General features: G+C 35.6%; 1 protein-coding gene and 1 long non-coding RNA gene across 4 annotated transcripts; one reads left to right on the forward strand and one right to left on the reverse strand.

Moving 5' to 3' along the window:
* Positions 1–136: 136 nt before the first annotated feature.
* Positions 137–27,447, reverse strand: LOC114353652 (transmembrane protein 165). 3 transcript variants are annotated; one of them, XM_028305719.1, is made up of 6 exons: positions 27,276–27,447; positions 26,721–26,847; positions 10,112–10,468; positions 5,823–5,903; positions 5,073–5,265; positions 137–4,380 (listed from the first exon to the last, which is right to left on the reverse strand). In XM_028305719.1, the coding sequence occupies exons 2-6, from the start codon at positions 26,838–26,840 to the stop codon at positions 4,310–4,312; spliced, it is 822 nt and encodes a 273-aa protein (XP_028161520.1). In that variant the 5' UTR covers positions 26,841–26,847; positions 27,276–27,447; the 3' UTR covers positions 137–4,309. The 3 variants fall into 3 exon arrangements, with proteins under 3 accessions (XP_028161520.1, XP_028161519.1, XP_028161517.1); XM_028305718.1 differs by lacking the exon at positions 27,276–27,447 and adding an exon at positions 27,010–27,200; XM_028305716.1 differs by lacking the exons at positions 26,721–26,847; positions 27,276–27,447 and adding an exon at positions 19,520–19,973.
* Positions 19,942–22,219, forward strand: LOC114353657 (uncharacterized). Its single transcript, XR_003655947.1, has 3 exons — positions 19,942–20,025; positions 20,989–21,081; positions 22,051–22,219. It is a non-coding gene; the product is annotated as an uncharacterized LOC114353657 (long non-coding RNA).
* Positions 27,448–27,522: the final 75 nt, after the last annotated feature.

Raw genomic sequence — 27,522 nt, forward strand, 5'->3', positions numbered from 1 at the left:
CAAACTTAGCAAAGTTTGTTATATGGATGGATATTTAAATACATTTTGAAATGTGTTTAACAAATCAATTTGCTATACTATTTGTCACATTAGTAAGTGCATACGAACCAGTTATTTTACATTGAAAACAACAAAATTCCAATTGCAACGCTTTATTTCTTTTTACATAAAAATAATACTTTTGTTTTATATTCAACGTCTAGCAAAAGCAATGTGTGATTACACAATTTAAAAAAATATTTTGTACTTAAATTTAAAAGAACATAACAATACACACAGACGTACATAAATACAGGGTGTAATGTACAGATTGGCAGAAAACTTTAAAATTACTGTCCTAAACTTGATATACCACATTTGGCGCTTATGAAACAGGCTGAAAACTAGTTTTGCCAATCCAGGACTTGAATCTATTCATTTCATATTACTAACCATAATATAGATTTTAAAATAAAAATGGCTGGTTTAAAACTTGATTATTAATATAATTGGTAATAATAATAATAACTGAAAGTATAGCCTTAAGTAATCACAATTTTTTTTGCAAATCTGTGCCTTTACGCCCTGTATACATTTTTATAAAATTATCACAATCTCAATGTTACATTATACATTGTCTCTCCATTCTCACGTTTGAGGTGATAATCGAAAGATTTCATGTTCGATGTATAGGTTATATGGCGCAGTTACACTATGCGGGAAATTAATTGAGACAGTGTAAACGCGCACTTCAGTTAGTTTCGCCGTGCGTCGCTCATACTTCGGTGTGCGTACTCGCGCTTCGTCTCGGTCAATTTGCCGCATAGTGTAACTGCGCCAATAAGGATATCTTTGTTAAAATACCCACACCGAGTCAAACTGTACAGTCTACGTCAAAAATATCCTTCCAATGCTTAATAATAACTTTACATTTTCATACAGTACAAACCCCATACGGCGTAACTGCTAATATGTTTCCAGTACTGTCGCCAGCAAATCAACAACAAAATTACAAACTTCCCCAATCGATTTTCAATTTTATCCATTTGGATTTATGGTTGAAATTCGTGGTAGGTTGATGTGCTCTCGACAATACAAATCTTAAGCTTGGCACTTGAAGTGCAGCTTTAGCCTTACATAATAGTTAAAAAGCTTATTCCATACATTTAAGAAATACTTGCATTAATTTAAATTCATTCACATTACATTATACTACAGTATATTTTAGCACACATTGCACAATCTAGAGTGGAAAATTATAACCTCAACATGAATAATAAGTTCAACCTTTAAATTGACCTTATTTTGTTCAGCCAAATCAATTTGTTCGTCGGATGAAAAGAAACCATAATATGTTTGCTTTAAAAGTACAAAAATGCTTTTGACATTTTTACTTCGCGCTAGTTGAAGCTAACTAAAGGTTGCATAATTTTATTATTGTCGGTTAGGATTTGCTAATTTAATTTATTCAGTGTTATTTTTCAGGAACATTTTATTCCTTGTCTTACAGAAATACCAAGTACATTTCAGATCCGACAAAGAAGGTAAGTTAAGAAATTAAAACACTGGTTACACTGGTATGTATAATGTGGAATCACTAATCTAGAATTTATTCTAATGTGTAATAAATATTAAAATTTGATTCTGTCTGTGCCAAAGCGCTCCAATCATCAACAGTCAGCGTCAAATAGTTCGTGTCACCCAAAGTGGCCAAAATCTCAGCCTTATTTCAATTGTAACAAAGACGTGTTGCGAACTTTTTGGCTACTTTGGATGATACGAACTATTGGACGTTGACTGCACCAGGATTAATGTTAATCACCGTTTGTTTCAAAGCCCAAAACAAATTCACTGGAGGAAAAATTTTCCTCAACATGTATCAAACGACATTGGACGCTTACCTTAACACATGTAACGTTTAGATGTTGACGACATAGTTCGACATTTCCCGATTTGTTCAGAAATGTCGAATTTAATGGTATTTGCCGACTTCTGGACAAATATTGGACCAATTTAGCACAAACAAGACCAAGGTACAAGTAAATTGCACTTGTTATTGTTATTTTTAGAATTGACACATTACGTCTACACCCACGGGTGCTCGGAACTACCATACATGTATGGTTTTAAAAAGGCATCGCTGTATTAAATTAAAATAATCTAAACGCAAAACATTCACTAATTTTCACGCTATATTATAGTCTTAAAAAATATAACAGGGTGTAAGGTCTCTATTTATTTTTGTTAAAAATAAACATTAATTTAGTCGAACTTTATCGCAATGTTTCCGAAACACCCTGTATACATGTGTAATATCCATATCCGTATATAGCAAGTTAAGTCAATATTCCGAATCATCACTCGACAAACGCGCTCCGTTCTACACATGTTAAAAAAGTATAAACAGATACATACAGATAAATAAAGATCACAGACATCAACAAGTACATTAACTTTAATTAGCCGTCTCTAAATTGATTGTTTATTATGAGGGATTGAACATTTACAATGGAATTTTTGTACAACACATAATAAAAACATAAAAATGTTTAACACAATGTCAAATGTGTCGTTTACTATAGCGCTTCACTGAGACATTGCTTGAGGTATAGGAACGGCACAGGAGGGGTGATTTAGACATAATTATTATGCCGTGAGAGAGCATACACATCTGAAGTCTCGATGACGTTTGACGTAACAAAAAACACCCTCCCGTGCCGCTTTAATAAACGTTTGTAACAATGTTCAATCCGTCATAATAAAGCAGTCATATAACGATATTTCACAGCTTATCAGGAGCAGTATGCCATCAAAATATAGGTACTAAATAGTAAACTGGGTGCATTTGAAATCATTAAACCAAAATTAAATAATATTCACATGCCGACAACATCTTTTGTGTAAATATCCTAACATGGTTACTAAATTTTTAATAAAATCTGAACAGAAGATATAAAGAAGTAGGAAAGGCCAAATATGGGTTTAGTTACCAAAGATTGTCTATGTTTCTTAGGTATATAGACAAACGCTGAGTAATAGTCATAAACATAGCACACACAATAAAAAACGGTACTTTACATTGTGACCGCAAAGAATGAAAGAAATGAGTTGCCTTATTTGCACGACTTATCTGTAATAGTGCATGTAAAACACAGATGACTTCATATTCTGACATCAGTTCTATGCCTAAAGGTATTAAAATGGTGTGATTCATGGCAATACCTCGAAATATTTAGCTTAACTGTCCTAGTGAGGCACCTCCTTAATCCAACAATTCATTCGTCTCACGCATAGGGGGATACTAGCACGTAGGACAGTGAAAGATAAGACCCGAAAGTACAAAATGAAGTAGGAAATAACCCCACAACAAGGGCTTTTGTAAAATCCCACAGGATCCACTCATATTTAAAACTTTAAAATCGTTTAAAAATAAAGAATTTAGAATCGATTCTGACTTGGAAATAAAGAATACAGGACAACATCTATTAGGAGTTATGTTTATTTCAGTTTATAAGAACTTGTGTGTCTTCATTTTCAGATTGGAAAGTTCTTACGTTTAATATTCACGTGCATATATTTATAGCAAGACAAAAAAAAACTTGTTATCGGCATGTAACATGACTGATGATCTACTCGACCGATATTGACGGCACACCGAATCCTATGACGTCAGTAGGTACTTCAGGACAACACTATCTTCGCGTAAATGACATCGCAAGCATCAAGTATGTTCGGTCACGTACACCAAAAGGCTGATCATTATCGAATTGATAATGTTCCAGCTGTAGGTATCGCATGAAGTATGCGAGCTTTACTGGATTTTATAACACATTATTATGACAAGTCTCAAAGACAGATAAAATATCTAATTTGAGTTTTTCCGGAGAATTGCATACCTACTCACTACTTACTCAATACAATATTTACTCTACATTAGTGACACTTCTGTTTTCTCTAAAGTTGGTAATTTTTTTCTTACTGAATATATCGAAACGATATTTTGATGGTCTCATTATTTCATATCCGTTAAGTAGAAAAATCTTTATAAGCACAACAAAAGTCCCACAAATATCTAACTAAACCTCTTAATCATAGAGATAAAAATATTTTCACAGTCGAGCTCATTCATTAACGGTATTCCGTCCACGGCTTTTACTCCAGTAACTGTCAACACAGTTATTTACTTGTTACCACACATACTAATTACACCAAGATAGTACTATCCCAAGTAAATAAATGCATCAAATATACAATCCATGGAAGCTACAACAACAATGCACATTTACATCTATACAATATTGTAACTTACACTTTACAGGCCGCTGCGAGTCTATTCCCCGGGACCAATGACCAAGGCGCTAACAGCGAAGAACAGGAACACTAAACCACCGATTATGGTAACTGTGGAAGGAGAAAAAAAAGATCATATCAAAATATGGTCCTTCGAGCCGGATACGTCTATTCTAAGAACTAATCTTTTCTAATACACCTGTGACAAAAAGAGAAGACAGGAAAGTCAGTTTACAATTATTTTGCGGCATCACTGTCATCAACTAAATATATTTTTTGTTTCATTTCTTGCAACTGGTACCAATCGCCCCAGTGCGAGAGGAATTGTGAAACCGACCGAACAAACCCCTAGCATTTAGGAACCGATCTCAAATTCACCAGTTACACTGGGCCGCTTTCAGTGCCATTGCCAGCTGGGACTCCGCAAGGTAGGTTACTAAGTTCTTCAACTCGCCAGTTCATCTGCGCCACCAACGAGTACTCACCAGTCGCATCAGGGGTCGCAGGGTCCGGTAGCACCACCGTTGCCACCTGGGACTCCGCAAGGTACGTTACTGAGTCCACTTGGAGAATCATCTAGCATTTGCAACTGTTGTTACCGACTGAGACTACGCCCCACTCCGCGAAGAACGTTATCCATTAGACTAGAAGGACTATCCAGCATTTAATTTAGTACGTAAACTCACCAGTCGCATCAGGGGTCACAGAGTCTGCTAGCACCACAGTTGCTAGCTGGGACTCCGCAAGGTACGTTACTAAGCCCGCTTGGAGCATCTAGTGTTTGTAACTGATTTCTAACTCACCAGTCCTCACAGAAATCTTCTGCGCCACCATCCTTCCTCCGATGACGGCGAGCCCGGTACACAGGGCGTGCCCGAGCGAGCCGCCCACGACTACGCCCACGGCGTTCTCCCGAGTGGCTAGCACCACTGTCGCCAGCTGGGAGCGGTCGCCCCACTCGGCGAGGAAGGTCAGAGATGCTGCTTGCAGGAGCACCTGGTATTTGGTAAGGTAATTATTTTATATCGTGTTTAGGTCAAACGCACTTGCGGATATTGTAAAGTCATTATGTCATAGACGGTAAAGCTTTCTTCAAGAACGGACCCCGCTTCTGTGCATTACAGACGGAGCAGCTGCTTTACTTTACTAGAATTTCTCTATGAACTATGAGGAAGCTGTAGATATACACACGCCCTGCTCTAGCTTTTCATTTAAACGTCACGTGTCTAATTTCGTTTGAGATCATTATTAATAATATAATAATTATGTAACATCAGAAAGCACAAGGGATTTTACATGCTTCAAAGTTAACGTCGCGTGATCTAGCTCTTATCAAAACACTATGACTTTTTCATACGTTTAATCCCTAGAATTTTTTAAGTGGTAAGCAAATATTTGAGCAAGTTTTTATTACAGTTATAATTAAATGTCATATTAGTGTAGGAAATCTTTCATTTTAATACTTTTATTGTTGTACATTTCCCAGTCAAATTACGACCGAGGAAGAAATCAATCTAATTAATTTCGTAAAAGAACTCAATGCAAATACTCACTTTGATTATCGCGTTCCGTTTCCGCCGCCTGTTCTCCGCCTGTCCTTGTTCAAGCATGTCCAAGGTCTCCTCCTTGTCATGCTGCAAAATTTCAAAGATTTTAATTTACTTAAAAAATAATATACATAAAGTAGCATTTTGGCGGTTAATTAAAAATAATCAATCCAGTTGATTATCATCAATCTTATCTGTAATAAAGGATAGACCGATGTCAGGATGATGCGTGTAATTTTATTTTAAAAAACTGACTTAATAAGCATCATAACTTCCTTGTGGACAAATTCCCGTGACTAGTGTCGCTAGACAGACGACATATTGTGTCAGTGGAAATCGTGCAACATTGAGCGACTGACAATGACAGCTTAGCGACACTTGCCGTGGGGTTGTTGAAAAGTATACGAAATTAACTAAGTATTTACACAATAAATACCTTGTATGTAGACATGATTTTAAACTATTGACTAAGCATGCTAAAGCTTGGTATACATATAAAATGCAATAAAAATAACATTGATAAAAGGTATAATGATTCTGATTAATCCAAAATTATACAAAATTCAAATCTACCTAGAATACTTAACTACTTATAAAAAATAACTATATTTACTTATAGTATCTGTAAACTTGATACGGAGTTTAACGATGTGTATTAAATTACGATTTAAATAATATAGTTAAAGCCGTTACAACCGACCTTGGTTATTATAAAAATATTATTTTCAATTTATTCTAACGCGATCCTTTTAGGTCGAATATAAGGTTTTGTAAAATCAAAAATTAATCGAGAACAACAGATTGATTGCAAGATAACCTTGATAAAGTTTTTGCTATAACTTTTTGTAATATTAAAGATCAGAAAAACCGATATCTATTTTACACACACGCAGTGTATTTATTTATCATCTAATCTTGTTGGTACTTTAATATAATAATATAATAATAATAAATCTTTGGACAATTTCACACAGCGCCAGCTAGCCCCAAAGTAAGCAACTCAATGCTTGTGTTATGGGTGCTAGCTTAACGGATATACTACTTATATACTTTTTTTAATATTAAAGTTGAAAATATTCCTAAAAGGCGCAATAATAATATTGTTTTTCAGAACACATCTAGAACAATAAACCGTGCGTATTTTATTGTTATTTTCGCCTCTTATACGTTTGTAAGCATCAAATTATTTTATGGATAGAAAATTATGTGTGACTTATTTGGTCACAGCTTGTTTTCAAGAAAAAGGCTCGAGAATAATAATCAGAAATGAAAAAAAGTACCAGAAGTCTAGTGCAGAACTGCGCATGCCAATCAACTAAGCTTCTTTGTGTGATTTCAAAGAACTTCTGTACATTTAATATACCTTTCTAGAAGATTTCTTCGACGAAAAAGTCTGCATTATACAAGTAGGAGTAAAATAAAGTAAGGTCTGAGTAACATAACAACCTGCATACAGGATGGGTCAAGATGCTCACTAAGCGCGGTGATTGCATACCTACATTCATACATAGGCCTATTTAATTGCCAGAAAAATAAATTAAGATGTAACGAATTGCTAATTGATGTTTTTAATTATTGTAACTAAAGTTTATAAGGGGAGATATTTTTAGCACATTATTGACGTAAATATTTTGAATTTATTAGTACATTTATTTTATTTTTCTGGTAACATCTCAAAGGCAAGAATATTCAAATGCTGAATTCCTTTGCACTTTCGCAAAGATCTAAATAAGCCGTCGTTAAGCTTTTTAATGATGTGGTATGTGCGAAACGGAACGTAAAAGAAAAAGGCTAGGCTAAAAGAAAAAAAAACTATGGTGTCATTCGTACTGCCAGGCATAATGACGTAAGTTCACCCTCAGCGGATCGGGCGTCGTTGACGGGCCTGCTTGGGGCTCCTCGGGGGGCCCGGGGGCTTCTACTTCGGGGGACCGTGAGGGCCCGGGGGTCTCTGAATTGACTGACGTGGGAGACGCCGGCGCAGTGGATGCCCGCGATCGGTCTCTTGACGCATCCTGTGCAGCGTCACAATACCAATCACCTATTTTTAAAGCCTTGATAGCTTCAGTCCGAATAAGTAAGTTAGGCATTCAAGATAAATCAATTTTGCGGATTTAACGAAATAAAAATGCCCTTCCCCTTTTGTTTGATAACAAAGAAACTGCACCTAATTACTTAACATCTTGAAAAACTTATAACACTAATAATAAAAAGAATAAGGAATTCAACATTTGATTTTGTATTTTTAGCAAATTAGTTTTAATATTACAACTACACAGGTATTAATTATTAGCATACTTCAGCTAGATTACTACTTCTAAAACATGGCAATGGCATACACACACGTTCGTTAAATTAATTCCTCATCTCTACAAACTCCACTCCACTCTCTCACAAAACTTATCAGTATGGTGTAAAAGAAAAAAATATTCATCTTTCTACGATACTATTCATAGCGAAATAGTAAGTTACTTTATAATCTTCTTATCGGTCAAATTGGCAGTAAAAGAACCGTATTACGTGAATTAATATACATAATTGCTTAAATGACTTATACCACCGTAAGTAAGCTATGTTTTAGTAAAAGGTAAAATTACATAGAGATAGGTATATTTTATGAATGATATAATATCATAAAACAATTTGCATAAAAATAAATTATCGTAATTTTCTGATCCGACAGAAGATACTGTGGTTTGATAAAGTGCTTAAGTGGATTATCATTGTACCTACGTGATAGTTTCGATTTTAGGTAAAACCAATTAAGATACCATTCCTGCCATTATCGAAGCAGGTACTAAGCATTTAAAAAAGATTTCTTGCAAAACAAGAATCCGTGTTTGATAAATAATTTTAATAACAATAAGGCGCGTTTAATTTGAGCTCTATTAAATATAAACATAACCTTCTCGGGTAAAAATTTAAAGGCTACATTTTGGACTCCATTTCTTTTAAATAAGATCTTCTAAATATTTCCATTTTTTCTTTTCCACTTATTACAATTGAAATTCATTTGAAATGAATGGGTTCTACTTATATTATATGATGCTACTTTGCGGTTTTAATTTTGAATCATGCTAATTTAGTTCCAAACCTTATCTACCTGAAAAATACAAGAGGCAATTTTCCACAAACGTTGAAACTAGAGATATTAATTGAATTCTTATCGAAAAATGTAAATGAGATTGTAATTACGTTATCTTATCACTGCGTCTGTTCTTTGTAGACTTTAAAGGCGTTTAGCGTTAATGCATTTAAATCATGTGTCGTAAAAGTATATTATTCTTTGTAGGTCTTACGGGAACGATATCTTCGCAATCTCTTATCTACTTTCAAGACGGATATAAAACTTACTGCGAAAGAGAAAGAAAATATCGACTCTTTTGCGCTAAAAAAATTTAATGGAACTTTCAGTAATTCAAACTAATTAAGTAATTTTGATTTTGAATTTGACGCAAACGAATTAACGGGCATGCTCTGGCAAAATACAACGTAACTATGTATTCGACAAGATCAGAATATAAAGTAGCTCTTAGAGACTTCTCTTCTTTCATCTAGAAAATTCTTGTACAATTTGTGAAATTACATCTCGGCTATTCAGCTGAAGAACGCGGTCGAGTTGTAATTATATTTCGTGCCATTTGTTACTAACGAATGCCTTGACCTTCGCGATTAAGATCGATTAGGTACGAGGCAATTGTGAAAATAAAAGGTCCCTATACCTACCTACTTGTAACTTGCTCATTTCTAATATTACACTTATTTACATTAAGTTACGCTTCAATTGGTCACATAAATGGAAAGCTTCTAAATACCTGCCTATTAACCGTCTTGATTAAACAGTTACTAAATTGTCTTTTTTCATTTTTTATATTTTTCACAGAAAGTGTCAAACCACACGGGCAAAAAGTGTTTTGATATTTATGAATAAAAGGGTAAAGATTTAATATTATGTTCAAAATCACGAACGATTTAAGCCAATCGCATCTTCGAATTATCTAAACAGATTACACCTAGATTTAAACAAAACCCGCCACCGATAAGCGTGTGAATTTATTTATGTCACAGATTTAGTTTCCTTTTTTGGCAAAGGGGAAGGGGATTTTTCTCCAATTTTGAAGTTAATTTTGAATCTATTGTCAGTGCCCTTCCCCGGTTAGAGATGAAAAAGTCAGTTTGACCAAAAATACAACGCGTATTCTTTCCAAGGATCGTGATGACTATAACTCTCAACGACCAATGGGAATATTTTTGTTCAAACTCAAGCAGAAAGCGTGCTTAATAAATCGACTTACCGCATCTTCTCTTCTCTTTAGTTCACTTTGAACTTCTTCTAACTCTTCTTGTCCTTCATTAGGGTTCATTTTCCAACCGTCTCTTAACATTTTAAGACCAAATATCGCGAAGAGAGCTGCGCTTATGTAATGCGTGTACACTCGTGGTATAACCGTTGCTATCCATCCGAAGGCTGCAGAGAGTATTGTCATGAAAACTAAGGCAGAAATGGCGCCAGCAAACACCACGATTCGTGGGTGCTTCATCGCCATGATGGCTGCTATGAAGAAGGTCTTGTCTCCCAACTCTGAGACGACGACTACCGAGAGAGACGCGATGAAGCCCTGCCAGAAGCTCCTACTCTGGATCGCTTCGCGCTGAAAAGAGAAATTGAACAAATAAGTTTCTGATCGTCAAGCATTTCGGTGTATATTATTTGGACTGAGATCTTTACACGTATGATTTGTAATTTTGATATTTGAATCGGACACAATATTAGGATTTTTGTATAATTCAGTATTCAGTGAATATCCAATAAAAAACCTTTACAACGTTTCATTAAGCTTATAGCAATTTGAGGGAATGTTTCCAGCGTGGTTCCGTTTACCCAGATAAAAATATGCACGGAAAGAGTAAGTTCGCAAACATGAGATTCTTATCACATTATAATTTTATTATTAGCAAATATAATTAGGAAGTGACACCGCACGTGTGTTAATCTCTCTCTTGGAAATGTGACGGCGGCGTTTTGTTGCTCTGCGCCAAATTATTGCATTACATAACCCACTTTATTATAATATAGTAGGTATTCGGCCAGCGAGAACTAGCGTGATCTCCAGCGTATTTATTTAATTAATTGTATCTTTATGAACTTCCGAATAATATCGCCAACTTAAAAACATAACAGAATCCGATGCAAAATACAGTGTGAGTCACGTTAAAGTGTACATATGAAAATAGATGAAACTAGACCTATTTTTATCGACAAAAAAGAGGTAAAAAATTTTTGAGATTTTTTTTTAAATTTTTATAGATTTTTTTTTCTTCAAATTACTTATTGTAAAGAAAACGTAAAAACTTTTAAACTAAGCGGTATATCCTGATAAAATAAAAACAGTAATAATGCTAAATAACAGGCGATACTAAAAAAATACATAAAATACACAAAAAATGCCAACAAATAATAAAAAATGATACTTTTTGAAAAAAATCTGCTTAAAAATTCGTGTTTTTTTGGTTATTTTATAAATTTTTCCAAAAAATGCCCCTATAACCTGTGGTTTTTATTACTTTGTATTATTTTCTATCGTATTATCTTTGTAAAACCAAAAATCGCATGTCTCTATCCCTATCACAACAACGTAAAAAAAAAACTATCCTTACACGCAAAGATACCTACTGTTTTACTAACGAAAACAAACGAATTGAGAACCTTCTTTTTTTAAATCTGTAAATAAGAGTTATTTACCTCGAAAACAATATAAGCCGATGACTTGATGTTATAAGTAATGAATTTAAATCACAATTTACAGAAATGATTGCAGAAAGTAACATCCCTAAATAAACCACGTAAAAACCGGACAATCCACTAGAAAAAATCCACAGCAAAAACTTTACCTAGTGTTTTTTACTGTAGTAAAAGAGACGTTAATCAAAACACATGTACTATTCTTGAAGATGAATCAGTCAGATTTCAAACATTGCAAAAATAACACGGATACTATAAAATCGAAAAGGAAAATTATGTGTTTACAAAAAAAATAAGGTTCTTCACTGACGCGAAAATTGCTGAAACACCAAAATTAATTTTCCAAAAATGAATAGGAAACATTTTACATTTGTCAAGCTATTTGGCTACAATTAAATTCAAACCGTTGGATTTCATAACTCTATCGTCTTGAAGATATAAATATCTTGGTGACAAGGAAATACACGTGTAAAGATGTTATTGAAATAGTTCAGCGTCCCGCATCTTTGTTGTTTACAGTGTAAGAAACTTCCTAGTTAAACAATTTGTAGTTTGCAACAACAGAAACTGTCACTTTTTATCAAATACAGCAGAATAACATTAACACTGACCGTCTTTGTAATAGTGAACTTGATTGTATGGTAAAGTAATTTTAGCATACCGATCCCCGGATTTTGAATTGAGATTTTTAGCTTGAGTTCACACTTAAGTAGCCAATAAATAAGCACGTCATTGGCTACTGTAAGCTGTAACTTAAGTGTGAATTTTTCATATTAAGTTCATGTGAAAAAAAAGTGGAGGATGAGCACGGTCAAGCTAAAAATTACAATTCAGAAACCGGCCCTGAGCCAGTTCAATCGATATATCTTTCAGGTGATATTATCAATCATACTTAATTGACAAATTGTCCGAGTCTGTTGACGCTGACTACACATAGGCAGGCATATGGGAGGGCGTCTCCCGGTTAATGATGGCACGCAATTTGATAGTGGCGAAAAGCCGTATGACGTCAATAGTTATTTGGCAATGACCTTGGCGCTCCCCGCCTCGCCTACCATCAAAGACCAAAATACATCACGTATTTCAGAATTTTGCACGATAACAACCATTCAGGACGTGCTATCTGGTCATAAATAAAGGGTAAATAACTAATAGTTTTAGCAATGTAATCTTTTCTGTAAAAAAATATTATTTATTTGGGAATAACAACAGCCGACAAAATATAATACACTTTTTCATACACCGAACGGGCTGACCTAACAGTCTGTATGTAATATAATGTACACTTCAGTATCTGCAGTATCACCGTCATATATCTAAAATAGAAAGTATTTTTATAGCTCACAGTGACAAAAAACATAAGTTCAACGCCATTTATAAAAGAACTAATGTTTTTACACTTGTTTCTTGATGGGGTTATCCTCACGTTGCAACAACTACTAATTCACACGTCATTGACAGAAGAAGTGGTATTCTTAAGGTTTTTCTTAAAGAACTCATGCTGTTTTGGCTATAATTTTGGCTACTAACTATCATAACAACGTCGACGACCATTTGGGATGCTTAACTCCTCAAAAATATACCTAAACTAGAAATAATTTTACGGAAAGATTTTATACCAAAAGTTTTAGCATTCACTTTGTGATTGGCAGTACTGGTGGAGGAATCGATACCGTAGTTTATTTTCGCGTGATGATGCTATCAGTATCAGGCTAAGAATAGAAGAAAATTACCTAACGAATACGTTTACCAAACAGAGAGTAGGTAGGTATACTTGAACAATATAAATGTAGAGACGGCTTATTTACCCTTAACTGACGTAGGATTGTGGAGAAGAATACATTACGAAAAATGGGGGATGAATGTTTAGATGGGTTCATTTTTCAAGTTAGGGATATAAAGTAAAGCATCGTAGCTAGACTACTACTACAAAAGTAGGTCTAAAAATGCTTTGCGACAGATGAAATATAGGCGAAGCCTCGGGCAGAACTGGTACTTGTATTAAACGTTATCACATGTCTATATTCATAGATGGATGATAATGTAATGTTTTTATCTAACCTTTGTGTAGTGGCGGCTGTCGTAAATTCTTTGCTGCGATTGTTAGAACTGATTTATTTATAAACTCCAACAAGTACAGCTGCTAAAAGCAAACCCAAGTAAATATAAATGAGGAGAAACGACAACAGCAGGATGCATTAGTGAAACGAAGCCATTCGTAAAAATAAGGCTCATACAGAACTTAAAAAGATTTTCCAATAGGAAGCAGCTTACTAAAGAAATCGTTACCTTAATGAGGGCTATTAATTTGTTCTTAATTTGACTTTACTCCTCAGTGTCGTTAATTGATACAAAATTTTAATGCGATTGATGAAAACGAGGACCATAAAGATCGGAAATGGAAAATTCTCTTTTTATATCAACACAAGGCCCGCGAAAATGATTGTTTATTCATATCTTATGGCATTACAGTTCCTACAGAAACTGTGTCTCTATTTATTGTTTGCTCTGAGATAAGTAGATTGCCAAACTCAACAGAGATATTTAAATTACATTATTTATTTTCGCTATTTTAATCCCATCACTTTACGATTATCTTTTTGGGAGAAGAAGGATTTTATATCATTGCCCCATGATGACTTGCGAATAGTTGCAGGTAGAGACCCCCCATTGCCCGTATTCACAAACATTACTATGAGGTCTCACAGTGCACGTGGACGCACAGAGTGACACGAACCAATCACAGAGTTTCAATCAACGCTGTGCATTCGATTTGCTGCTACACTGATAAAACAATAATTATTAGTGGATACCCAGTAAATGTTTTGCTCTCCTTACAAATGACCCTTGAAAAGAATAGAAGGAAACAGACAACAATTAACCTACGATTCGCCATGCTAACCACACGACGCGCGATGGTCGAAACGACCTTATTATCGCATCTAGCGCGCTCGCGCATCGTGAATACCTAAAATTTTCGTGGTCATTTATCTACTGGACGGGGAATACCTATCTGTCTATTCTTACAATGTTATGTAATGCTTCGCACAGGTACCTTTAAAAGTTTAGGTATTTTACATAAAATATCTAAACCACATCAAGCTTCGAGTCTACTTTATTGAGTTAACACAGACGAAAATAGTAGCTTTAGCCCGCGATATCGTCTGTGTTAACTCAATAAAGTAGACTCGAAGCTTGATGTGGTTTAGGTATTAATAAACATTTGAACATACAATTATGATCATGAAATCGAAAACGTAAAGTCGTTTTAACTGACTTCAAAGCAGAGGTTCTCAATTCGACTGTGTTTTTATTATAAGGAAGTACTTAAGTAGATTCAATCTTGACAAGAACATTTTACAAGATATCGATCACAACCCCAAATACATCAAAGATCCAACCAAAACCTACGCACCATACTATCTATCTATCTACTTACTATCTCTACATGATACACGCTTTGCTTTACAAGGCCGACATTGATTAATTTTCGGCTTCGAAATACAATAGTGAAAGAAATGATCGCTTCACTAGTTCTTGCTTACTGATTTGCTTGGAAGCCTTTCAGGAAAACTGGTATATAGGAAGTCTTTTAAGTTGTATCAATGTAACTGGTAAATGATTGATGCTAAAAAGCATCAGCCTCATCAGGTTAATTTTATTATTTACGGCAAAGCACTAACGCCTGTTTCCCATATTCAATCCTTGTCCAAATCTGGCGAATTAATTTTGACAGTTGACGGACGAATTTGAATTATGATTGAATACAAAAAACCATCTAATGCAAAAATGGAAGATTCGACCAGCCACACTCCACGCTAGTCAGACGGGGGAATGTCTAATGTTCGCATATTGTCCCTTAATAGCCTCTTACGACATCCAAAATAGTGAGAGTAGTCCTTCTATTCTGCCGTAATGAACATTATTATGATATTTGCACCCAAATTTCAGTTAACATTAAGGCAACTATGTAATAAATCTAAAGCCTGTCAATTGAAATCAGGATTTGTGTGCTCGACAAACAAAACCTCAAACGACCTCTTACAGGTCTTGCTTGTCTAATAATAACCGTAGGCTTTCCCATAATTTTCTTTTTATGTGTAAAACAAAATGACCCGTCCGTCTAACGCGACGTAGTTCACGTGTTTCATAGTTATTAAGGCGATTAGAGTCCTCAATGACCTTGGGCGTTTTACCTTCACGCCGCGAGCAACACCCGCGTACCCCGCANCAGCATTCTGAAGGCGTTGTTGTACTGCACGCGTAGCGCGCTGTAGGCTCGACGCGTATAACTCACCCACAGACCACTCGAGTAAAAGGACTGACAAAAAGCCTTGAAAAGGGTAATCTTGACCTCCCCCGTACATCGAGCGAACCTGCGTGCAAGCATATTGCTTCTTACCGCCAGCGCCCTACGCTCTCTCTCAATGTCCTCATCATCACTTAAATTTGCAGTGACTATATGCCCAAGATATTTAAATTTTTCAACATTTTTCAATATCGAACCATTCAGAGTTATTGGCGGCACATAACCTGGCGCACGCTTTCCCGCTTTAAATACAAGGATTTCACTTTTTTTGGCGTTGTACACCAAGCCATGGGCCGCCGCATACGTCTCACAGATAGAAACCAATTTTCTTAACCCACCAATAGAAGGGCTCAGCAGCACCATGTCATCAGCGTAGCTTAGGTTATTTACACACTGTCCGTCTATGTAACAGCCAATATGGATGCCACTGAGCTCCCCAATCAGCTGGTCAATGTAGAGGTTAAAAAGGGTAGGCGAGCTTAACCCACCCTGCCTCACTCCGCATTGAAGGGTATACTCATCTGAGAGTGCACCAGCCCACCTCACCTGGTTTTTTTGATGTTTATACCAAAATCTAAATAATTTAGTACAGTCTGCCGGCATACCAGCTCTCCCCAGTTTCTCCCATAGTAGGCCATAGTCTACCAGGTCGAAGGCTTTAGATAAGTCTAGGAAGCACGCATACACCGGCGTTTTCCTCTTTGTATAGTACTTGACAGTGTGCTTAAGGCTGAAAATGGCGCTTTCTGTGGACACACCTGGTTTAAGTCAAAGTTAGGTCACGTCAGGTGGTGCAACTTAGCCAAAGAAAAAATTCATTTTGATCGCTAATGTCAGTTTGCAGCGAGTGACACAACCTCCCCGTCTGAAGGCCAGCGGCCGACTGCCGCCCGCACCCCAAGAAGGCCCCCTCAACAGCAAAACGTTCGGAATTTATCAAAAGTAAAATTTATGAATGAAAGTAATGTTCGATTGAAAAACGCAACGTGTCATTTAAAGATTAAAGAATTCCCAATCTATTCGTGCAAAAATCTTTTAAATTAACATAGCCGTTTTGGAGGAGTAGGGAATTTAAGTAAAAAATCGATGTCCCGTATTTATTTTTTTAATCCAAAACAAAGAGACGTAGCGAAAATTCAAACGTCACAAATGTAGTCCTTGAAATGTTGTATAACATATATTTTTTTCAACTATTTTTGTCCAGCAGTAAAAGAGGAGTAGTCTTTACAAAATGCCCATTTGGCGCGGATTGAGGACACTAATCGCCTTAATCATGGAAACCTTGAATAGGCGGGGTTAAAAAACTCTGCTTCGACCAAAAACTGGTAAATTGATTTTACGATTCATTTTCAATTAAGATCAAGGTGCAATTATGTAGAGCAGGCGTAGTTTCCTTATTTTTATTTTAAAAGCTAAACAATATTAAAAAGAGTTGTCGCTTATTATAAACTAAAAACTACATGAAATCTATTTTCTTCGCCTGACTATTATATGTACATATGTTTAACAATGACTAAGGAACCTGATCAAAAGAACATCTCCTTTACGACGTTGACGTTGCGCGTGGGGAAAGCATGATAGAAAAATTATCCCTTAAGGCGCCCAAACTAGCTAATTGTGAACTCTATTAGGTACAATTTCTTTTAATTTGAAATGCAATCACTGTAATTGTAAACTCAATCTTTATGAGTCGGTAATGGATGTAGGTACCTACAGAGAGATATTACTCCAAAGTTGGGGTAAGTAAGGGCTGTGCCCTGCTTTGATTTGACATTTTGAAATTCGAAAAACGAGCCAATACAAAGTTGAATTCAAATTATCTAAAATATTTCGTTGGTGGCTTTAATTCAAGTAAATTCTACCAGTAGCATTACTTCTCAATCGCGACCAGTTTCGTTGCTACTAGCTTATTACGATGCAAACACTCGTATCGGGCACAACACATCCTAACCATTTATTATCGTCCTTGCAGGTATGCACATGCATACTTAGGGCTGCCAAGATGTTTAATCTAAGAAATCTTATAATATTAATTCATCTCACATATTTTTAATAGCGCATACGATTTTCGCAATATAAAAGAAATTCGAAAGCTAATTGGGTGGGTTCTTAATCCTTCAAAAATATGTTTTTAAAGAGAGCAATTTATAAAGAGACATAGGTAATCGAGAAACTAACTTTGTCTGAGTTTGTCTAGAGACAGACATAATCAAAATAATGCAAATGCGACTGTCTTACGTCCAGAGAATTTGGCTATTCCCAAAGGAAAGCTCAACCAGTAGTGAAAAGGGAAAACTACGAAAAGCAAATAGGTACCTAGCTAGAGTTCAATGCGAACTTTACGAGGACATTACCCGCACTTCATTGCCAAGGAATATAAACCTAAGTAACTCTAGCCATTTGTTCCTAGGCTTCATTTTATTTGACTGTAAAGAAAAAGCGCGCGTTTTTTACGAGCTTTTATTTTGTTTTTGCCCGGTGGGTCGGCTAACTAAAATCAAGTGTTTGACCATTTAATTCATAAATATATTGGAACAACGCAAATTGGGGTAAAGTTGTATCGTTGGACTAGTTTGGAATTTGGACCATTACAATATGAATTCTTGTACGAAAAAAACCGTTTGGAATTTAGGATACCTACACCTAAGTTACCTACTTCAATAACTCTTAAAAATGTTAGATTTTAAACTTTCGCGTTCCATTTCAACTAAAATAGAAAGACACGTTCTTAAAAATGTTGCCAACCCTAATAATAGGCAAACGGATATTGGTGAAGCAGTAACGTAATGTATAGTAAACATTCATGTATACAAATTGTTAGACAGTAAGACGCTAAACCAAATGGAAAAAAAAACTAGATCATTAGTTTATTGTTCCATGCACACCATAACTAATATCTACTTAAACTTCAACTAACAATTTAACTTAATCAAATATGTATGAGTATGTAGTAGGCATGTATAGATGATGTGCCTTTGCCACCTGCTAGTACAAAAAGTAATACCTACACCCAAATATTTTTTTAAGGTCAAACATGACATACTTTTTTCTGTGTTTACCCTACTTTAGATAACATTGTTATTGCTCTTTGTTACAATTATTTTCTAGTTATTTGCGGACTTTACGATATTGACTAAAGTACTTATTCTCAAGTAGACATTGAAGTAAGTCTACAAAGCACTAGTATTTTCATTTGAATGTCAATTTAACATGTGTTATTTAGTGGTTTATTGTGATGTGACTAGTTATTTATTAGCAACAATTAACGATAAACCACAATGATAACTGTAAATTGAGTAACTCTATTTAGTAAGTATTCATTGGAATCAACATAATTTCAAAGCAATTGGTACCAACATTCCGTTGGACCAATATAAGTTACCATTAACTTTTATTCTATTTATCAATCCTCGTCTTATGAAATCTAAAGAAATTACTAGCCCTTGGTTGCGAAAGTTTTATTTACACCTTATTCTTTGTGTGTGTATTGCGTAAAGTTAATCATTACACACAAATAACAAACATGTATCATTGTTTGCATTTTACCTAAACGCGGCGCGTGTTACAATTACGTTACTTATCAATCAATATTATTATCGTACATAATTTATATACTGGTTCATTGAACTCGTAAATTTAAAGTAAACGAACCTTCATCAATAGATCCGTCAGCCAATTCCTTACGTCCTCAGCTGCTGTTGTCGTCTCTGGCATCAGAGTGGACGTAAATTCCGGTATCATCGTGCTGATCTCCGGCAAAATAGTCGTCATGTCAGGGAAAACTGTGCTGGACACGTCCGAAAAACTCGACATGTCCGAGAAAGTCGTCGGCACATCCGATAAAATTGTCGTGAAATCAGGCACGACCGTACTGGTCGGCCAAAAAAGTAAGTCCGTCACATTCATTTTGGAAAAACGCGCGGTAAAAACGCAACCAGCCGTTCAGCTCGCGTTTAAAGACTACACTGCCACTGGCATGCTCGGCTTCAGTGAGAAAATATTAAATATTGATAAACTTATCATTCAAACATCAGATAAGTAAAGTATTTTACGCGGGCATTCGTCAGGGCTCAGTCGCAGGCGGCAGGGCGACCGAACGCTCGCGGCTCTGCGGTGCGACTACGCTCGAGGAAAACAAGGAGGCTTGCCGGTTACCAGTAAGTACTGGCCGTGAAAATAAATCAGACAGGAAAAAAATACTATTTAAGTCTTGAAAGCGCGCCAGAAGCGGTTAGACGCATTTTCTATTCGTCATAGCGCGATTGAAAATAAGTCTGGATATGTTTTTCTGCTGGATAGTCTGGATACATAGATGCGTTTGACGTCAATCGCGAAAATTATGTTCCAAGAGGACATTATAAATTCAGCCAAAACGAATTTATATCCAAATCGAATACATTTAATTATGGAATGGATGTTGAAAGAAAACTGTTATCAATGTTTCACATTATGCATGCTAAACTATGTATAGCTTTTTACGATTTCACACTTCAGTTAAGAAAATTCAAAGTTGTTTTCATTTTTTCAATCATCGTGATGTTAATACTATTCGTTATAGTAAAAATCATTGTTGCATATTATTATGTCGTAAGTCGTAACTTTTAAAATGGCAAGTACTATTATTACCATTTCAGCATCCAGTAAAAATCCAAATTATCCACTACCATTTCAATTTCAATGTCATAAAGTTTAAACAAGTTTCATAACATTGGTAGCATTCATGTTTATTTATTTGTAAACATGCATTTATAAATATGGAGCAAGGTCTTACGCACGGGTAAATTATCCGTATTATTAAGTACATAATTCAATTATAAAAATAACTACACCTAAATGGACGTAAATTTCTAAAGATCCCAGTTACTACTTTAAATAAATAATAATTTATTTACCTTAAATAGGTGGTTACAGAGTAGTAGAAAATTCCTTGTCATAGCTTAGAAAGATAAAAATAATTATTTAATTAGAGTAATGTACCACCATATTATTATACTAAGATTACGTCTTTTTAAAGTAAGTATAGCTAGAGCGTCATACATTTCGTTAGACCAGTTTAGGTTATTAGTTTAGTTGGTGTAGCTTCGAGTTAACAATTTACGTTTTATTTTCGTTGTTCGCAGGCAAGCATTCGTGCCTCACGCAATGCCAGCTGTTAATCATTCATTAAAGCCTACAATGCTGCCTAGACTACACTTTTGCCCCATTAGGCAGTAGTAAGTAGTAGACTAACCACTAACCAGTGAACCTTCAACCAAATTTTGTGTGGGACCAAGTTAAATAATATGTGAATCTTTGGGAAAAGTTCTCGAGTGGCGATCACGGGCCGGAAGACGTAGCGTGGGCAGGCCCCCCACTAGGTGGACCGACGATCTGGTGAAGGTCGCGGGAAGAGCCTGGATGCGGATAACGCAGGAGCGGCCGTTATAGAAATCCTTGGGGGAGGCCTTTGTCCAGCAGTGGACGTTATTTGGCTGAAAGGCACGAACATTTGGGAATGCTACCGTAAAGTTTTTCTCGACTTGGGGCACTTCCACGGGAATAGTAAGTTTACAATGAGATAACACTTCAAACTATATGTATAATCTTAGTTACAACCTAAATAAGATGCTACCTACAGAATATAGATACTTTGATGTTCCGATCGAGCCAGATAGAGGTGTGTACGTGATCTATTGCACAGACACAGTTCTAAAATAGTAGCATTTACGAAAAAAATTGCGCATTAGCCTAGGCGCAAACGACCAACATTTAGTCGGCCGATAGTTGGGCCCGATTTAATTTGTATGAAAATCAAATCGCTGTATTGTGCGCACTTACATATATACACTACTATTACTACTTGTCGGCCGTTTGGTGTAGTGGTTCAGAACGGACTACTATGCCGAGAGGTCCCGGGTTCATTCCCGGCCGGGCAGAAATTGAAATGATGAATTTTAATTTCTGTGACGGGTCTGGGTGTGACTATGTATAATATTTATGTATTTAAAAAAAAAGTATACAAGTAGTATATCCGTTAAGCTAGCACCCATAACACAAGCATTAAGTTGCTTACTTTGGGGCTAGCTGGCGTTGTGTGAAATTGTCCAAAGATTATTTATACAATCATGTCCATACCGATTCATAACAGAGTGAATTATTGAACACATTTAACAATATAGATTTCTACTCTATCTTCCGATTAGGTGACGAAATTCGTCGCATCTTCGAATGAAATACTAAAAGGCAGAGGGCTACATAAGGAAAGAGACAGATGAATAAAAAAACATTACAATAAAAGGAAAATCCTAGACATTGTCATCGAAAAATGGTGATGTGTTTATAACATAATTTTTCTACGTCTATGGCGGACGTGGAGGCTGGAGGCCATCATCTATTATTATTATAGCCCACAAGAGTGAGAGATTTGTTTTTTTGCATATTTTTTGTGTGGCTAAACCCAACGTGACGTACTAATAACTATAATATCTATTTAAATAGTAAATCCCATTAAATAGTTTTATGATTTCGTTGAACATGTAGCTGTTAGAGAACATTATAAAATTATTGATGAATTTTTGGAACGGACCATAGTCGATGCACGGTTTTTTGTTTTGTCCAAATTATGAAAAATATGTTAATATGGAATAGGTACTAATTTCCTATTGATTTAATGAACTGTTGCTTAAATCTGATTATGATCATTATCACCATGAATCATGATTATAAATGATACTAGGATGTTAATGCAAGATAGAAAAATGACGAATCTTTATCGACGTGTTGATGTGAAATGATGTCATCCACGTAAACCATTATGGTTGCGACGCATTTTGTCGCGAATTGTGGCCCATCCTGTAATTACGTTGCGTAAAATACCGAATAGGTATGGGACTTGGTTGGTATGGTTGCCGAAAAACAACAAGGTCATGGACTTCCCACAATTTGCCGTAAGTACACATAGTCTAAAGGTTAAAGCTCTATACATTACAGCCACATAAGACGCCAGTAGACTAAGAGCTAGTCATGTACTATCATATAAGCTAGGTATTAAAGTGCTACAGTTCTGGGGACAGAGCTAGTGAACGCCAGACCTATGTCATTTTATAAAAGCTGAAAGTTTGTCAACGAATGCTCCCAATATAGGATATAGTTTTTTTAGGGTAGCTCCCAAAGGCACGATGACCCAAACTTCATAATTCACCAACATTATATCCTATATTGGGAGCATACGCTGACAAACTTTCAGCTTTTATAAAATGACGTAGGTCTGGCGTTCACTAGCTCTTCGTCTACAGTGTTAGCTTAGCGTGCGTCTGTAGTATAAAATCTAGCGAGTCCATTTTGTCAACAGGTTAAAGTACAGAGGTCAGTCTAAATTATAGTAAATGGATTTATGATCGGTGACACTTAATCCATTCAATAGAAAAACTGGTTTATAATAATAATATTTTCACAGTAAGTAACGCTGATAGATAGTAGGCCTAAGCAACCAATAAATAAAAACACAAAAAAGCTGCTACTACATGAGCGATTTGAAATAAAATATATTAATATCTAGTACCTGCATACATAAATTCTCTTAACTCAAATAAGTTACCCCAATTAGGGTGGATTCGACCAAACAAGAGTAAATATTAATCTCAGAATAAATCGTCAGTTTCGACATATTTCCCATACTGAAACTGTCAATGTGCCAGTTATACCAGGAGTTATTGTCGGATAAAAGTTTGGTCGAATCGGGCCTTAGTAGTAAAAACCCCAAAGGCCAAAGCATTTCTAAAAATCATGATAAACAAAAATATTCCGAAAACAAGCGTCAAAACGAATTCTATTGATTCAAATCAGCACCTGTGCCAAATTGTTTCTTTGTTCCTAGCTGTAGGGATTTACCTGCCCCATGATGAGCATGTCACGACACCCGCATAAGAAATTATTAGTCATAGTGTACTCGTATTACATTGAATAAGTATACATTAGAGTTGCAGAAAGGTTGTATACGAAGCCACTAGAAGCAGGCTTCAAACTGGCCACTCTGGAATCCATTGGGGACCATAGCTTCAGCAGTGGACATGCTATCGCCGATGTTGATTATGATATTTGGATATGGAGTAGACGAAATTAATACTGTGAAAATATAGAAATTGTCCATGTTTCCAGCTCTAAGTAAATATTTTTTCATGAGTCCCTCTTTACCGTTTGTATTTCTAATGTTGGTTTATTGTTAAAAACGTATGTAAAAGTGCTCTGTAGCAATCTTAAGGACGAACTTTGTGATATTTGTTTTCATAAATAATAATGTATTGTAACTATGTCATTCAAACGACAAAGTAAATAACTTTTCTTTCAGTTGTTTTGAACGAAATTCAAGTCGACTCGGCGTTAAAATATTCAACAGCACATTAAAAGGCTACCGTAACTACCCGACCGTGAAGATCAGTCATTTCTATGTACTTATTTACCCTTTTTGCGTTTTGCGCAGAAGAAAAAACAATTTCGCAATAAAATAATAACTTAATCCTTTTTCAAATGTTTTAGATACTATCCCGTGCGCCCGAAACTTCTCCGCTCGATCCATTTCCACGGAAGCGGAGCAGGGAGATGTGGAAATAATGGAATCTGATTGGTTATTAAAAAAACTTCTCTGCTTCGCTCCGCTTTGGTGGAAACCGGGCCTTAGTCAAAACATATATAAATCCGTCTCGACTTCAGATGTTAATGTAGTTTTTATTTAGAAGACGTAAAATGCTAATCATTGCGACTTAATTATTTAATTCTACTGTGAGTCTGAAGTCTGAATCAGTCTGACATAATCGAATAAATTACGAATTAGACGTGGTTAAAATGCAAAATATTAAATAAGGATTTTTAACATTACTTCTATGAATTATGCTATGTCCAAATAAGCACACAATTAAATGCGTCCCCAATCTGTCCTAGAGATAAAGTGTCAGTCAAGTCAACATTTTCCTTAAGTACTTATGTAAGTAACTTAACCACATTGGGAGTTTTAGTTGGTGTCACTTAAGCAATCAGCATGAGTTTTCCCTTATAAGAAAACTTAAGCAAAAACATCTGTGAAGTAAATACAAATCTCAACAGTTAAGAAGAGCTTCAAAACATGTGAGCAGTGCACCGTACACGTGATAGTCCAAAAAACAAAGACAAAAAATTAAGAGTGCTTAACTTGTAAACTTTTTCAAAAACTTACAAAAAGGTTAAATACCCTGCCTGACCGACCACACAATTTTTCTATCAGCAAATTTTAATGTCGTCGATCGACGTACCTACATAGAACTGCCTTAGGGCCTTGCTACACTGGCGGTTTAAAAGCGGAGCGGCGACGCGGCCGAGACGCTGTGGATGCGCACAGCGCAACGTTTACGCCTAGAGTTGTCGCCTTGTGATCGCCGCGAAAAATGGGCGGAGGATAGCCGCTTTGAAAACGCTTGCTATCCGGCAGTGTGGCAGCTCTCTAAATACCAGCCAGCTGCGCTTGCTTCGCTAAGTCCTTTTTTTATACTTAGGTCAATTCGATACGTAAGCGATTCGTCAAAAAGATTTTCTGAGTCTACTGGGACCGTTGACACCGCATACATTTGTTGTTTGGTGAGTACTCTATTAATGTGGTACCTAATTTGTTAAAGTTCGTGACTAATGAGAAACTTTTGGTTGGACCAATGTGAAAACGTGATACGTATTGAAATACGCGTGTTAACACGTGCTTAACATTAACAAGCCTTACATACCTATCTTGCTACATTGTACGCCTATGAAATATAATAAGCAAAATTATTCATGGGCGTATTAAGACGTTGAAGAAAAATAGGCGTTAGGCGGTAAAGAAAAATTCAAACAAAATACATAAAATAAATATTCTGATACACAAACTTTAGAAGAAAGCTAATATAACCTCAGGAGAGTCAAATCTTGGTAGTTAAAGGTCATCATTCTAGTATGGTTCAGTGCCACCTACAGCTAACTTTTTACAAGTAAAGTTTAATGCTCCAATTTAACCTAGTGATAGTGATTTATCTCACTTTGTAGTAGAAAGGGGGGCACGCGTACGATAATGTCTTCCATAAGCGAGGTTTAGACTAGCATTAAATTAAATAGCCAGATAGTCGGAAATTGGCGGGATTCCCTCGATTTTTTAAGTCCTCCTGACAAAATAAAAAAGTCCTCCCGAAAAACAACTTAATTATAGTAATGACACCCCCCCCTCTCCCTGTACTTGGCTTTAATCAATAATGTTTGACCAATTTAATTTGGTAAGTAAATTAATTGTTAATGATTAAATAATAATAACATTGAAGATACATAATGTTAGTTGGTGTTCCAAAAATAACATTATCAGTAGATTTCAATATGATAACCATTCATAATCTAATTGATTATTTGTAAGTAATTTCGTCTACTAAATTAATATAAACTAGGTGTGTATCACATTGTTCAATAAATTATTTAGGCTACTTGATTTGAAGTATATTATGCCTGTGCATACAAAGTGAAACAAAAAACTCTCAATAAACTTATTAAAACTGAGCTCTGGTTGGATAAAGCTTATTTCAATTGGAGTGCAGTATTGTTATGTAACTCAGAAAATAAATGTGTAAACATTTCATTTAACAACTGTTCAGTTTATCAATACCACATTGCTGTATCCCACTTCCACTGTATGATTTCATCCCAAATAAAACATTAAAATAGTCCTGAATAACTGCTAATAAATGTGTTATGATAAATTGTGGGAATCCCTAATGTACTCTGATAATTTACATACACAATACATGAAATACAATAGGATAAGATTTTATATTGTTTCATGTAGATTGATATTTTTTATTTTATAGAACCTAACATTACAATGACTTACTGTAGTATTAGGACCCTGTGACGATGAAGGTGGCAATGGCGCCTGACCCTGGGCAGCAGTGAGCACCCATGTCGCAGCAAATGCACCCACCGCCAGGCAGACAGTCCTCTTTTTGAGCATTTTGGAGCTGAAATTGGAATAAAAGGTATTTAGCTCATTGAAAACAGGTGTTTTGTACCTTAACAGGTTATCTAATGCACTAGGTAAACAGAGGTAAATGCTATATTGGTTGAATTTTGTTTGAGGTTACCTAATATAGTTAATAGGTTTCTGATATGGAACTGCCTACCTTGTGTACACAAAATAGAAGTCCATCACGTAAAACTAATGGCCGAAACGTTACACCCATATTATCAGCTTTAACAATGCAATTAGATACGCATCCAGTATGTGTCGGGGAACAAACATTGGATACGTAATAAAATCGTTATCTTAGCTATGTAAACCGCATTATTTCGAGTATGTAAGTATCTAGGAAGTAAGATTTATCGAGTTCCTCTTGCTAAGAAACGTCACCTTTATAGAACGACGAAAACAATTTATGTAGGTACTTACATTTAAAATAAAGGCGTGCAGACCTTTTTAACTTGTTCTATATCGATAATAGTAACACTCACTAATAACAAACAGGGCTAAACTATGTAATTAAATTCATTCTCAAACGTAAAATAGCCAGCAATTCAACAAGGATTTGAAGGTTATCGTGAAAATTGACACAAGTTTGACAACTCACAAATTCTCCCGTTCTCCGTTTGTTGATTGATTTGATTTCTTTCTTATTTTATTTTTGTACTAAATTCTA

Source organism: Ostrinia furnacalis, unplaced genomic scaffold, assembly GCF_004193835.3.
Source record: "Ostrinia furnacalis isolate ACB-3 unplaced genomic scaffold, ASM419383v2 OfSCF1780, whole genome shotgun sequence".
Lineage (NCBI taxonomy): Eukaryota > Metazoa > Arthropoda > Insecta > Lepidoptera > Crambidae > Ostrinia > Ostrinia furnacalis.